We start from the raw sequence: 14224 nt of genomic DNA, 5'->3' as shown, positions 1-14224 counted from the left end.
CTGTCTGTCTGTCTGTCTGTCTGTCTGTGTCTGTCTGTCTGTCTGTCTGTCTGTCTGTCTGTCTGTCTGTCTGTCTGTCTGTCTGTCTGTCTGTCTGTCTGTCTGTCTGTCTGTCTGTCTGTCTGTCTGTCTAATTATTTATTTACTTACTTATTTATATCATGAGTCACTTAGTGCATTCAACAAATGTGCGAACATTAAACCACTACTTTTCATGCATTTGTAAGCGTCCTCAAGGCGATGGCGAATCAGGGCTCTTCGGAGGCAGCTCTTGGACTTCACGCTGTCATTCTAACGGACGAGGACACAGAAAGAAAGACGACAGACCGTTGGTGTGTCTTTCACTCTCGGTGTTCGTCAGCGCGTTTGGCTGGAAACCCTCCTGACTATGCGTAACGAACCCTAGTGTAACTAACGAGCTCGGGCAAGCGTTTTTTTTTTAAGTTCTTACATTTTATTTAATATCTTCACAACTGCGCCTCTGTAACAACAACAGTATATACTTTCTGTCCTCATTATGACCGCTGAAAGGGGAGAAACATGAACCCAGCGAAATATGATATTTGTTTATGTATTTAGATATATTACACTAGAAAAGAAAAAAACGTGACTTCAAAATAAAAAAGCTCGAAGAAAATCGGGGGACTCTTAAGCTTCGCCTCGAAGATCATATCTGGAGTTTAACGTCCCAAAACCTTGAAGCCTTGACGAGTGGAACGCCAAAGTGTTATCTTACGCTCCGTCACAGTAGCGAAGTTCCCACTACATTTATGTAAGTCAACACGCGCAGCTGCATAGAGGCAGGCTTGATTCAATTGAATTGAATTTATTTGCAATTTAATTGCGAGGATGAACATGCAATAAAAGCTGCAATTAGCGACTTGGCCACCACATACACAGGGCAGCTCCACAGCAGGCAAATAAAAGAGGCTAACGCATTACAGTACGCACAAGCAGTTATGGTTCAAACAACGTACAGCATTAAAAAGAGAAACATTCCGTACAAGCGTAACAAACAAGGTTAATCAAATGAACATGAACCTCTTACACGAGTGCTTTCAATCATACAAATATATGGCGTAGATCCTTCAAAGGCAGAACAGATATACTTAGGTTATATTCTTTTTGTATCTGATTTAATAGACTCAGTAAAAAAAAAAACTTGGAGGACACTTGATCTTCGCCTGCAAGAGTAGAAAGCGATAGCGTAATCGGGCTCCGTGCGCATCGCCTTCTCAACTGCTAGCCTAGCTTCGGTTTTCGGTGCATGCCTCAACCGTGCTGTAAGGAAACGCACGACTGTGCGCGTAGCATTGGCCGCTTCAAACTATCCTAGAATGCCTAATGCAAGTACTGTTGTTAAGTGCCCACTACGCCATAATTCTTCCTTTTGCGAATCAGCGAAGGGCCCACTGCGCGTCCGTAAGGCAACATGCGAACCTACGCAGCTGCAGGCTTTGTTGACGCAATTGCTGCTGATGATGATTAAATATGTCTGAGCGACTTGGAATGGGTGGGTCTTTAAAACACCCACTCGTTGCACAATTCATGTATTTTGACGCCTGGCGCGATTCTACGCTGCTGTCACGCAATATTACATGCGTTAAGGAGACTCCTTCCACTTCATGACATTCATATAGTGTTTTTTTTTTTCGAAGAAGTTTCAAGCAGTAGTGTAGCTCTCTACAAGAGTACACTAAGCGTTGCACAGAAAAAGAAGTTTCAAATGTAGAGGCGTCCTTGAGTATTTTTGTTCGCTATGTATGTACATTACGCACATTTGTAATAAATACACGTGAAAAGACAAAAAAAAAGCAATATCGTAGATCAGTGGTAGAGTATCTGCTTGCCACGCAGACGTCCTGGGGTTCGATTCTCGCTCGCACCGAAGATTTATTATTATTTATTTTCTTTACATCTTTCTTGATTTTTCGGTCACGGACAAGATGACGATTTTTCGTTCACAACCAACGACACCGACGCAGGAATTTCTGCGAAATTAGCTCTCTCACGCTATCGCGTTAATAAAACTGCAGCATCTTATCGCCGTAGGCAGTTCTACCAGCGTTAACGTTCCAGCTTTCTGGTTCACGTACGTTATAAATGGAGATATGATGCTGTAAGATAGCCAGTTTGGTTATTGTGTTCTCATTCTTCATTTCTGCCAATTCTGTATAAGCGACAAAGAATATATTGGTACAAAGGTTATATTTTTATAATTTCGAGATTTGGAAACAAAGGACCTGTGTGACAAAGATACGGTGCCTCGGATACGAGGCGTATTGCCCTTTTTTTCTATGTCTCATGATGATTGTGATGTGTTATTGCTGAGCCCTTTGTAATGAGTGAGCAGCTTTAAATCACCCACTAGTTACGCAATTCACATGGTGTGACTCGTGATGTGCAGAAACGTTTTTACACATCAAAATTCTGCACATCAGTCGTCACACCACGTGAACTGCGCAACGCATGCCGGCTTTACATCTTGTCCTAGAAAGGACTTTATGCAACTACAACAAAACTGAGCGAATCCTTCGTAGAAAGCGTTCTCTTTCTTCGTTTGTTTTGCACCGCGGTTATGACGTATTCATGTGGTTCAGATTTATTCACGTCAGGCAAGCATGGTTGTGTAGCACAGTGGCCAAGACACTCGCCTTGGGGGCGTGGAGTCGCTGATTCAAATCCAGCCAGGCGAAAAAAAAATATTTTGTTTTATTCATTCATTTCTTTATGGCGACGATTGTCTTACGTGACAGAGCGACAGACAGACGGACGGAGGGCCGGACAGTGTCTTCATTGAATCGGCTTAGAAATGCTTACTCATTTATTAAAGTATGCATTGCATGTGGTCGCTAGCCGAAGAAAAGGAAGAGCGAGTCCGATTCGACGGCGAATAACGAAATGGACGGACTGTCAGCATTTGAAATTTCCATGGAAACCTCACTGGAGTCAATCTAGACGATCGGAAGTTGTGATAACCAGATTTCGATGCCGTGTCCCCCCATTAAACTTATATTTACACAGGGCTGGTCTGGCGATATCGCCTCTCTGTTATTTCTGTCAAGAAATATAAACTGTTGAACATTATTTTTTGTCATGTCGAAGGTATTCATTATTAGGAAACGACTTCTAGTTATTCCATTTTCGAAAATAGATTTAAGTTTATCTGCAGAAACAGTACTAAGCTTCGGTGCCTCCGTTTTGGGACACTGCAGCAAGGATGTATTCGATGCGGTGTGTAATTTTATTCAAGCTACGAAACGTATCCCATTTTAATCTCTACTTCAATAAATATTCTTACAGTAATTAAAAATGTGTTGAAATCTAACAATCTAAATTGAAATCAATTCCAAATTGTTCGGGTCAGAGGAATAGAGCTGTCTGGTCTGCTCAAAACTGCACAATTTTTTTTTAAATACCTTAGCTATCATTTGCTTTACTTATTTTTCGATCTTCTTCTTTAATTTAGTTTTATATTATTGCGATAGCAATTATATGGACAGTCTCGGCTGGATTTTGCCGTCGCCGTCGCCGCCGTCATGCACCGTATATGTATAAGTATGTATATATATATATATAAAGGCCCCAAAGAAAAATAACTCAGAAAAATGCTTCCGAAGCGCGGAATCGAACCAGGGACCTCTTGCTCCGCAGCGAGCGGCGCTATCCACTACGCCACGAAACGCAGATCCTCCACGTAGCTAACGGCGAGCGTTATATACACACCATTTAGCGCTGGACGGACTCAGAGACAGCAGGCGATAATAAGCGTTTCTTCATTACCAGCGAGGTGGCGCTAGGAGCCCGACGGGCGCATTTAAAAGTCGTCGGCGCTTCTTCTTATATTTGCGCATGGGAGAAGCTTGCCCTTCCGCTGTCTGCTCGCGCGGTTTTCTCGTGGCGAGGGGTAGAGGAATGTTTCACGCTTTCACCGTGATGTCCGCGCTCATGTTACGGCGCGTACGAATGTCACTCGAGCTCAGGGACGCCGCCAAACGAACAAACAGAAGATGAGCGCGAACTATCAAGTGTCACAGCTCGACACTTGAAGCACGCTAGTTTCCTTCGCTGCTTCGGCCGCCTTTGCAACAGAAGCGCTGTTCAAAATGGGAGTATCCATTGGCGAGCCTCACTTCGTATAGCATTAGTTCCTTGCTATCGCATTCATTGCTTCGCCCTTGCGGCGAAACTGTGACTTTTTGTTATTACTAATAATACGCATTCTTGAATTTATCAGAGAGAAGCTACGATACGCAGTCTTGGCCAATCCCCCAGAGTGGGTAAGTGCCATAATTTTAAGGAAACAAACAAACAAAACAAACAAAGCGAGAACTCATGCCAACAGCGCAGTTTCTTCTCCTAACCTGTCTAATAATGTGCTCCGGGCACGTCGCGAACGGCCACGCACGTAACAGTGCTACGCAGCGTTCCTAAAAAAGACTTGATCAGGGCAGCTTTAAAAGAAATCGGGTGATGTACAGATGATTTTATAATTGGACGAGATAAGCTCCAAAAGGGCATGGAAAATTGTTAGACACCAATCGCCACGTGGCCGGCTTTGACAAAGAGATAGGTGCACCTAACGAAACGTCGCCTAATGTGTTTCAGGCATTTGGGTTCATGTGATTGTAGTATTTTCAATATATCGTGAACGCGATATATACAAACGCATCACGCATACACAGCCGTAAGTACTTCCCGCTTCATTGTCTGTTATGAAAAGAAGGGGGTAACTCCCGGCCACATTTTGTCGATGGCCGAGCCATTGAGTATTGTCGTGTCTGAATGCATGGCGGTACGTGCAGTATGACAGCACAAGGGACTCGAAACTCGGCAAATGGGAAGTCGTGGCCAGATGAAATGGCAGGCCGCGCAAAGCGAGTGAATTGAATGCTGGCGCTGTGCACGACAGTTGCGTCGGCTGAATGAACTATAGTGATGATGACGTATTATTATTATTATTATTATTATTATTATTATTATTATTATTATTATTATTATTATTATTATTATTATTATTATTATTATTATTATTATTATTATTATATTAGTAGTAGCAGCAGTAGTAGTAGTAGTAATGATGATGACGATGACCATCCTCATCATCATCATGTTCACTTCTAGCGGTGGTGGTCGCCTCATTGGCTTGGTTGGCTCAGAATAGCTATTGTGCCCTGTTAGTGACGAAGTCGTGGGTTCGATATCTGGAAGTGGTCTCTCAATTATTACGAATGAGAAGGGAAAGGCGCTCGTGCGCAAAGGCACCATAAATACATCAATATTTTGTGAAGGTGCTTCGATCTCTCTCTTGCAATGCGTGGGTTGCTTTCAGAAGTTAAATCCCACGAATAACTTATTTTTGCTTTAGTAGTAGTAACAGTGGCTGTAGTGTAGTAGTAGTAGTAGTAGTAGTAGTAGTAATAGTAGTAGTAGCAGCAGCAGCAGCAGTAGTAGTAGCAGTAGTAGCAGTAGTAGTAGTAGTAGTAGTAGTAGTAGTAGTAGTAGTAGTAGTAGTAGTAGTAGTAGCGGTAGTAGTAGCAGCAGCAGCAGCAGTAGTAGTAGTAGTAGTAGTAGTAGTAGTAGTAGTAGTAGTAGTAGTAGTAGTAGTAGTAATATCAGTAGCAATTGCAGGGTGGCTCCAAATTTTAGTAGAGTGGCTTTGTACATCACGTATGTTGATCATTGAATGCGTTCCGCCCTTACTCCAAGTAGCTCGCGCAGCTGAACCTAATGCAACGATCTTTTTGATGGCCATGAGTCCATTCACGCGCGAAGTGGGGGAGATCATAATGCACAATGCTCGCAGCCACACAATGGCGTGTTCGCATTCCAAACCAACATCCATATTTACATAAATTTTAAAATACCGAACACTAACAAACAGATTACAGTGTAACGCGTCAACGCGCCCTGTGTTGGTAGAGAGAGGGAGATAAGAGGGAGAGGGAAGCTTCAAGGAAGAGGCAGATAGATTATCCAGGCTGAGCCCGATTGTCTGTCGAGAACTGTATGTAGGAAGGGCACTGAAGAAGTTGAAGAGTATCAAATGTGTAATGCTCCTATTCTACAACCTCCCTTATTCTAAAGTGCTATAACAGTATATAAAACCACTCAATTCTTGGCCAATCCCACACAGTGGGTGTGAGCCACAGTTGAAGGTGAACAAGAACAAGAAGTTCGCCTGTTTCATGGACGCTATCACACAAAAAAGGCATCTGCATGCCTTAGGAGATTGCACATGAAGATGTTCGAGCCCTCCTCAAAGCTGTTATGTGTACTGAACGTTATAAGCAATTCAGGAGGCGTTCTGATCAGGCCGCCAGAAAGGAAGAATCACAATTTTTTTTTGTTCCTCTGCGTTCCGTACTGTCAGCATAAATCGAGACGGGAACAATTCCCAAACTACTCTAGCGGATCATTCCGTTTCTAGGTTCGGTTGCTTTCGTTACACCGGCTTAATTGAAACAACGGCTATGCAAGACAATACTCAGAGCTTCGCAATAGGTCACAAATCGATTGCACGACCCACTTGCATATATAATTACACGCAACACGCGTTTCTCTGCTGTAAACGTCTTAATTTATGCCGTTACTTTTACCGCTCTCGACAGGAAAAAACTTGCGTTGAAATATTTCGAAACGTCGCCGACGTGACCCCTTTTCTCGACGCCGCAGAACAAGAAGAATATGAAATCATGGGCTCGGCTTCCGGCAGTGGTGGTCGCATTTTAATTAATGGGGGCTCTCCAACGCGAGGTAAGTGATATAAATATATAGTAAAAATTTCTCGGGCAACCGCCACTACATCGCTTAACCCCACGAGTCAATCAAAAGAAAGACGACGCGCTCTCTGTATTCACGCGCAAGGCCTAAGTTTTTCATCATCACTCATGCGGCCGGTGTCGGCGCGTGGCGATAAAAGCAAAGCGGGCTGAAGGAGCGTGTGAAGAATGGCGCGAGTGATTAATGCGTCACTGTCCTGGTGGCACGCAGCGGCTGCGCTAGATGCATCCGCACCACCGTCGTCGTCGTCCCTTTGTTATCTCTGCTTCGTCACCTTTCTGTGGCTCACAATGATGCAAGCTTTGTGAGCCGACTGTATACCGAGTGCGGTGCATGAATTCAAGCTCGAATTCGCAGCGCTGAATCAGACCTTGTACAGCGATGAGCACTGTTAGGGTGAACACGCGAGCGCGTTGCCGATGGCACTGTCAGCGCCGCGTAACAGCCATCGTTGGAAACATTGCAGGTGCGCAGCATGTGCTTTTCGATACACTCTTTCCACCGCGCCCACCGCGTCATGGATACGCTTGTTGTGAATACGCTTGTGCGCGCGCGATGGAAATATTTTAGTTCGTAGAACGCATGATGCGCAATGCGCAATGTTTAAGCGATGACTGTTACGCGGTGCTTACAGTGCCGTCGGCCACGCGCTATTCTAGCCACCCAGGGGCGTAGCCAGAAATTTTTTTCGGGGGGGGGGGGGGGGGGTTCAACCATACTTTATGTATGTTCGTGCGTGCGTTTGTATGTGTGCGTGCCTATATACGCAAGCAAAACTGAAAAATTTCGGGGGGGGTTTGAACCCCCCCAACCCCCCCCCCCCTTGGCTACGCCCCTGTAGCCACCATAAACGCGCTCGCGTGTTCACCCTAACTACCCTAACTAGAGTGTACTGGAACAGGGGAGTGAGTGCTCGGAACGGCCGCAGCCCCAACGTACAGAAAGTGAAGCCCAAATAGGGTCAATCCACCTGTGGCGCTGCGATCGGTAGCCTGCAATGTATCGTCGTTTAAGAGTTGCGCGCGGCTCCGCCAAAGTGGTACAGGGGTGGAATGCCCGCTTCCCACTCAAAAGGCCCGGGTTCGAATCGCAGCTATAGATGGTGGGTTTTTTTTTCTTAGTGTTACCTTTTATGGCTGTATTGGTTTTCCTTTATTTCTTAAACCTAGGTTCAGTTGCTACGTGTTACTTCAAAAAGTAACGCAAAATATGAAGTAAGATAGAACGATAGATAAGACAGTGAGCGTAGTTATTTGCAGCGCCACCACCCGGGATTCGACAAAAACGTCAAGTATGGCCTCCGAGATTATGCGACTACGAGACTCGAAACGAGATGTCACATTTTACGTCCCTTTTTGTAGCAATACGTGGCATCAGAAGCTAGTTTTAAGAATCAAAGGAAAACCCACACAGCTATAAAAGGTGACACTAAAAATAAAAACCCACCATCTACAGCTGCAGTTCGAACCCGGGCCTTTTGAGTGGGAAGCGGGGATCCTACCCCTGCACCACTTCGGCGGAGCCGCGCGCAACTATTAAACGACGACACATTGCAGACTACCGATAGCAGCTCTGCAAGCGGATTGACCCTGTTTGGGCTTCACTTTTCGAAGCTCGTCAAGAAGAACACCCATGTTCTAGTACACTCTACCCTAACAGTGCTCATCCCTGTACATTAGTGACGGAGAGTTACGTGTGTCTTTATTAGACGTTTAACATTTCCCGTAACCCTGAATTGTGCCGGTATTTTGCGTAAAACGTTTGGGCGCCGCCACCTTGGGCTATTAAACGAATGTTTTCTTATTTCTGCATATCGCGACGTGAATTGTCATGAAGCATCGAATGCACCAGCCCAACCATTTTCATCCGTATATACGTCCACAGTTGCACTGCTGACCAAAGCTGGTCCACAGAGAGGAGGACCAGTTTATTTTATTCGCGCTGCGGCTCATGGGCCGAAAGCACAGCGCTTGCTCAGTGTGGCAATGGCGACTTTCAACGAGGTTGTAGTCGCTCCTTGCGAAAGAACCGTGCAACGCTTATTTATTATCTCTGTGTTTTATTTGAAGGCTTCGTCAGGAGCGAGGCATACTTGATCCTACAACGAAGATGTATACAGCCAGCAGTTCTCGTATGCAGATTTCTGCTAGCGCGCTGCCACGGCCGGTAAGGGGGTGCGCGCATCTCTGCAACAGTTTTACTCCGGTAAGCATGGCGTCTGAATGAAGCTTTTTCAAGAACACTGGGCCATATATTTCAGTAGCATCCTGCCCGCGAACAAGGCAAGAATGAGCGGCGCCGATAGCGCGGCACATCTGGAATGGCCCGGCTTGTTCGCAGACGGTCGCCAGCAGACGAAACTTGTGGACAACATCCGACGCGATTCGGCGTACGAAGGTCTACGCAACTCGGAGGTTCGCGCCAATTAGCAGGTGGCGACCGGGGAAAGGTCCACGTCTGCCGCCAGGGTTTCCGAAGACGGCAAGGTTAGACTGGACTCACCCTGAGGCGCGGTGAGCAGCACGGCGATCCACAGCAGGTTGGCGCAGAAGCCTAGCTGCAGCGGCGACAGTCCTCCGTTGCCGGGGCGCATGGTCCGCGTCGTGGTGCGCCGCGAGTGGTGGGCCTGCTGGCCTCTTCCAGCTGCTGCTGCCGCCGAGAAGCAACAGGCGGCCGCGGCGGCGCGTGAGCGCGGCGTCAGCACAGCAGCCGGCGGTGGCCGGCAGCGGCGACAACAGGTGCCGCCGCCGCCTCCGTCTTCGCCGCGGCGGGTGAGGGTCGAAGCAGCGCGGGGGGCCCGGCTCCAGAGCAGGGCCCCGGGCTCGAGCCGCCGCCGCTCATCGGCCCCGCGTTGGGCGGCCTTGTCGCGTCGTCGTCTTGGTCGTCTCAACGCTAGGCGCCGCCGACGCCGCCGCCGCCGCCTCCTCGCGTGGCTTCGCCGCTCGAGAGCGCCGCGACGCTGCCGCGTCCGGCTCGCGCGCTCGTTCGCCGGGAACCGCGGCGCGGCGCTCGACTGCGGGCGCATGCGCTCCGGGCCGCAAGGTGCGCGCACGCCGGCGCGATCTCCGACGAGGGCGGGCCCTAACCTTGTGCACTGGTCTAGTTTCGACAGGCGAGGTTCACGGGGCACTGGGTCGAACTTCGTCAGCAACGTACAGCTGCCTCCAACAAAACCTCCGAGCAAGACTGGAGTTCGGGCGAAGATGGAGGATCAAGGTGATGAGCGAAGTTGCTGCTCAGACGAAGACAACTTGTCGAAACGATCGCTCCGGCGATATTCCTTGATAAATGGCTTCTCATAAATCCAACAAGACGCTGCGACAAAAGTAGATGGCGCAGTGATGATAACGTGTCCTGTGAGCACCAATAGACACGCGCCACTGTCTTTGAGTCAGAACACCATGCACGAATTAATGAAGCGTACAATAAAACGATTCCGGCAGACCCCACGCCTTGCGGCAATAAATTTCGTGTGAAGCAGTCAGCGATGAACAGCCTATGCCACATTTTTTTTTTTTTTTTGCTGTGAACCCAGCGTTAGGAGAAGTGAATCGACGCCTTTGTGTAAATTGAGGTTTCTTTTTATTGGTATGATGTAAAAGGAGATGTTGGTGCACAAATAAAACGCCGGCTACTCCTTAGCTCTTGAGTGGACAGGCGTTACTAATTCAACAGGCGTTACTAATTCAATTCGGATTTGTTTTGGTAAATCAGGTAAGTTAGTCAGTTGCGAGCTACAAAGGGACTTCTTGGCTCACCTTCGCACTGAACTACGCTTCTGAGAAATGCGAAGTGCGACTTTGTTCTGGCTTCTAATTAACATTTCAGCTGAGACAATGCCCGGAAATGAAGCTTTTAGTGACTGCTACAGTATACAAGAGGCCTTTCGTGCTTTTTTAATGAAGTCCAAACACACCAACAGTGATTCCTTCAGCTAACTGAACCGGCACTGTATGTTTGCATACTTTCCTTCTGAACCCGCGACCTTCGAAGGTCGCGGGTTCGATCCCGGCCGCGGCGGTCGCATTGTGACGGAAGCGCAATGCCATAAGCCCGCTTACCGCGATGTCAGTGCACGTTGAGAGCCCCAGGTTGTCGAAATTTCCGGAGCATTCAACTACGGTGTGCCTCATAATCATGCCATTGTTTTGGCACGTTAAACGCCAGAAATTATTACTGTCTCTTCAGCTGTCATTTGCATCAGCGGCTTTCGTGAAACCATGGCGGTAAATCAACGCCGCTCAGCGCTGTATAACAAAACCAAGATGCGGGCAGAAAACGTTTTGTAAATAACCATATCTTGTGAGCAAACATAAATCATTCTGACTGCCGTATAACTGAGTTTTATGAATACTCAGCTTCCTGATGCCGCGTTGTTTTCTGTCTTTTTTTTTTTTAGGTTTCTGCAGATTGACGTCGGTGTCTATAGATTTATGCTGTTACGTAGATGGGTCGCGTAATTATGTGTTCTGTTATGTAGCTACCTGTTGATACGTCAGCCGCCTCGTCTGCGAAACTATCAACTTTATTGAGTGGGCATTTTCGGATTCCTGCCTACTTTCCTTTATTTACGAATCTGTCCATGTATCTGAGTGTCATTTTACCATTCCCTGTGCTTTTCTTTGGTCCTGGGAGGAACTGCGCAAATTTTCGGGATATATCACAGTATTCATTGAATGAAAGAAGGGGAATGAATCGAGAGGCACGTATCTTTGCAAGACACAACGTAATGAATCAAACATATAATGCAACAAATGAAAGCATAGGGGGGCTTATTTGTAGTTTTTTAATTGAAGAGCAGTAATTATGATAATGCGGGTGATGGGAAGTCGTTGAACAAATAATGACGCTGGAGTCGGCGTTTCGACATTACTTGATAACTTATCATCGCATCAAGCCTCCGTCTTCCTCTAAGCTTCTGCCTCGTTTGTATGAGTGTCTTGGATGTTCAGTGTTATCAGTGCCTTCTATCTACGTCTTATTTTTGTTTGCGCTGTATCAAGAAATAACCGATGGTACTGAAGGAACGAACATCTTTAAATTATTGTCGGCGTAAATAAAAGAGAGAAAACTGTTCTTCCTATATTAGTCTCGTGTACACTAATTCTCTCTTTCTCTCTTTCGTTTCCTGAAATCCCGAGACCATCACTTGTCCTATAAGAAATCTCCATTTTCATCAAATTCGGTGCGGCAAGTTTTTGAGTAAAGCGACTTCTTCCTACCAGCGTATACAGATTGGAGCCCTTTAGCTAAAGCTTCTTTTTCTCTGGCTCATCAGTAGAACAACGTTTGAGTAAAAAAGAGGGAGAGAGAGAGAGAGAGAACAGCAGTACCGGTCATACACACAGTAAGCGTTGCGCAGTGTATCCGTCCATAGTCGGGCACTTGTCTGTCACGTATACATTTAAAGAGCTCATACAGTTCTCTGACCTGATGAGCTGTGAGGCCAGGCTACTAAGACATTTGCTTATGTAGAAGGCCGATCGCCCAGTCTACTCAAGGCACACTGGAGAGTCTGGCAATGTTTATCGAAGCGGGCAGCAAAAGCACAGTATATGATCGATGCCCCCTTACCACCAGCACTCGTAGCACCTATACGGGCGAGTCAGCTAGTCCAGTGCTGTAGCTGTATGTGTTGCAACTCCGGCCGATATGAGAAACAGCAGTGTTGCGTCACGTCTTGAACGTTTTGTTGGTAAGTGCAGCTTCAGTGACGGATCGGAGCTGTATAATCGACGTATGCAGGAAGAACGCGAGAAAACATCGCACTCCATTTCGCACTAGGTAAAGCCTTGTCTGGACTTCTATAGCCATTCCGTGCACTGTCGATTATACCAGATATGCTTTTATCTATCTATCTATCTATCTATCTATCTATCTATCTATCTATCTATCTATCTATCTATCTATCTATCTATCTATCTATCTATCTATCTATCTATCTATCTATCTATCTATCTATCTATCTATCTATCTATCTATCTATCTATCTATCTATCTATCTATCTATCTATCTATCTATCTATCTATCTATCTATCTATCTATCTATCTATCTATCTATCTATCTATCTATCTATCTATGTAGCTGCCTGCCCGCCTGCCTGCCTGCTACTTCTTTTTCTATCTGCCTTACACAAACCAGGCTGGGCGGTATGGTTTTGCGCTGGTCATTTAAGACTCCCTGACATTGTTTTAGAAAAAGAGAGGGGTTCCCACTCTTCAAGGTTCTGCAACGTCTCGCCGAATCGTTTCGTCACCACTTACCCGATGGCAAAGCGAAACAGTACACTCTAGCAAAACGAAGGGAAATATTGATCTAGCCCAGTGCCATTTTAGTCGGTGAGGTACGCGCTGTATCGACGATATGATGATAACGTCGGAATGCGCTCGTGCTGCTTGCGAAATGCAACGTGCATGGTCTCTCAGCGGAATATTTACGTTGAAGTGGCAGTAACCGATAATAAACAAGAAATGGGCCGCAGTTACGCAGCAATTCCTTTATATCGATTCTATTCCATTTTATTATTACTAATAATTGTAGTAGTAGCAGTAGTTCAGGAGAAGATGGAAAAAGAGGTGAAACATTTTTGAACACGGGATGCCGCTGGAGCCAACGTTTTGACAAGCGGTCTTGTCTTCTTCAGCCTTGAAGAAGACAAGATCGCTTGTCAAAACGTACTTGGCTTCAGCGACATTCCGTGTTCAAAAATTTTTCCTTTCTAGTAGTAGTAGTAGTAGTTGTTGTTGTTGTTGTTGTTGTTGTTGTTGTTGTTGTTGTTGTATGTGCCCGTGCCGATTGGTATATGACGCAGGCACAGTTCTGCGCAGATCGCTGACGTATACAGCAGAAAGGACGAGAATTGTGTTAGAATTGTCTTTTTATTTCTTCCGTTGTGTCGCCAATTGTCACCACAAACGTGTGTTCAAGAGATAAAAGAAAAACTTAACCTCCATTAGAATGACACACGTCTGGCTTTGGCGTCAGCCGATAAATTTATGGGCTAGTGGATGGGTGCACTCCCCTGCACTCCCCATTCGCCGAGCCGTCCGGCACAACTGCTCATGTGTTATCGGGTTTTCGGAAACCGCCGGTTTTCCGCTTGCGTTTGACGGCTTTCTTTATTCTATGGTGGCCTCCAAGTCGGCCCACGAATGGCCCGCCTCGCATCCTAACAGCATGGAAACGAGGGTTCAGTTAGACCTAGTATCGGTGTTGGACAGTTGAATATGCGTTTCATACTTAAAGCACTTAAAGACAGCTAAAAGCAGACGACTCGGCGCTTGAGTCGTCTGCTCACTCGTCCGCCACGTACTTTCCGAACTCGCCTTTGTTATGACTCACAGATTTCGGTGGCGGTGTCGTACTCGAAAAAACCCGGTGCCGGCCAGCGTAAAGAAGTGCGGCCCTCGAAGTCACATCTGTATTAAATGCCAAGCATT

General features: G+C 46.4%; 1 protein-coding gene across 2 annotated transcripts in view; it reads right to left on the bottom strand.

The window, feature by feature from the left end:
* Positions 1 to 9988, bottom strand: part of LOC119389535 (neuronal acetylcholine receptor subunit alpha-7) — a 264755-nt gene extending 254767 nt beyond the window's left edge. Inside the window, exon 1 of one of the 2 annotated variants that reach the window (XM_049414460.1) lies at positions 9286 to 9988. In XM_049414460.1, the coding sequence (XP_049270417.1) occupies positions 9286 to 9808 (523 nt within the window). In that variant the 5' untranslated portion in view covers positions 9809 to 9988. The remainder of the gene's footprint in view (positions 1 to 9285) is intronic. The other variant, XM_037656852.2, reaches the window with a different exon arrangement.
* Positions 9989 to 14224: the final 4236 nt, after the last annotated feature.

Source organism: Rhipicephalus sanguineus, chromosome 4 (genome assembly GCF_013339695.2).
Source record: "Rhipicephalus sanguineus isolate Rsan-2018 chromosome 4, BIME_Rsan_1.4, whole genome shotgun sequence".
Lineage (NCBI taxonomy): Eukaryota > Metazoa > Arthropoda > Arachnida > Ixodida > Ixodidae > Rhipicephalus > Rhipicephalus sanguineus.
The sequence above is the reverse complement of the archived record's forward strand: the minus strand, read 5'-3'. Positions and strand labels throughout refer to the sequence as shown.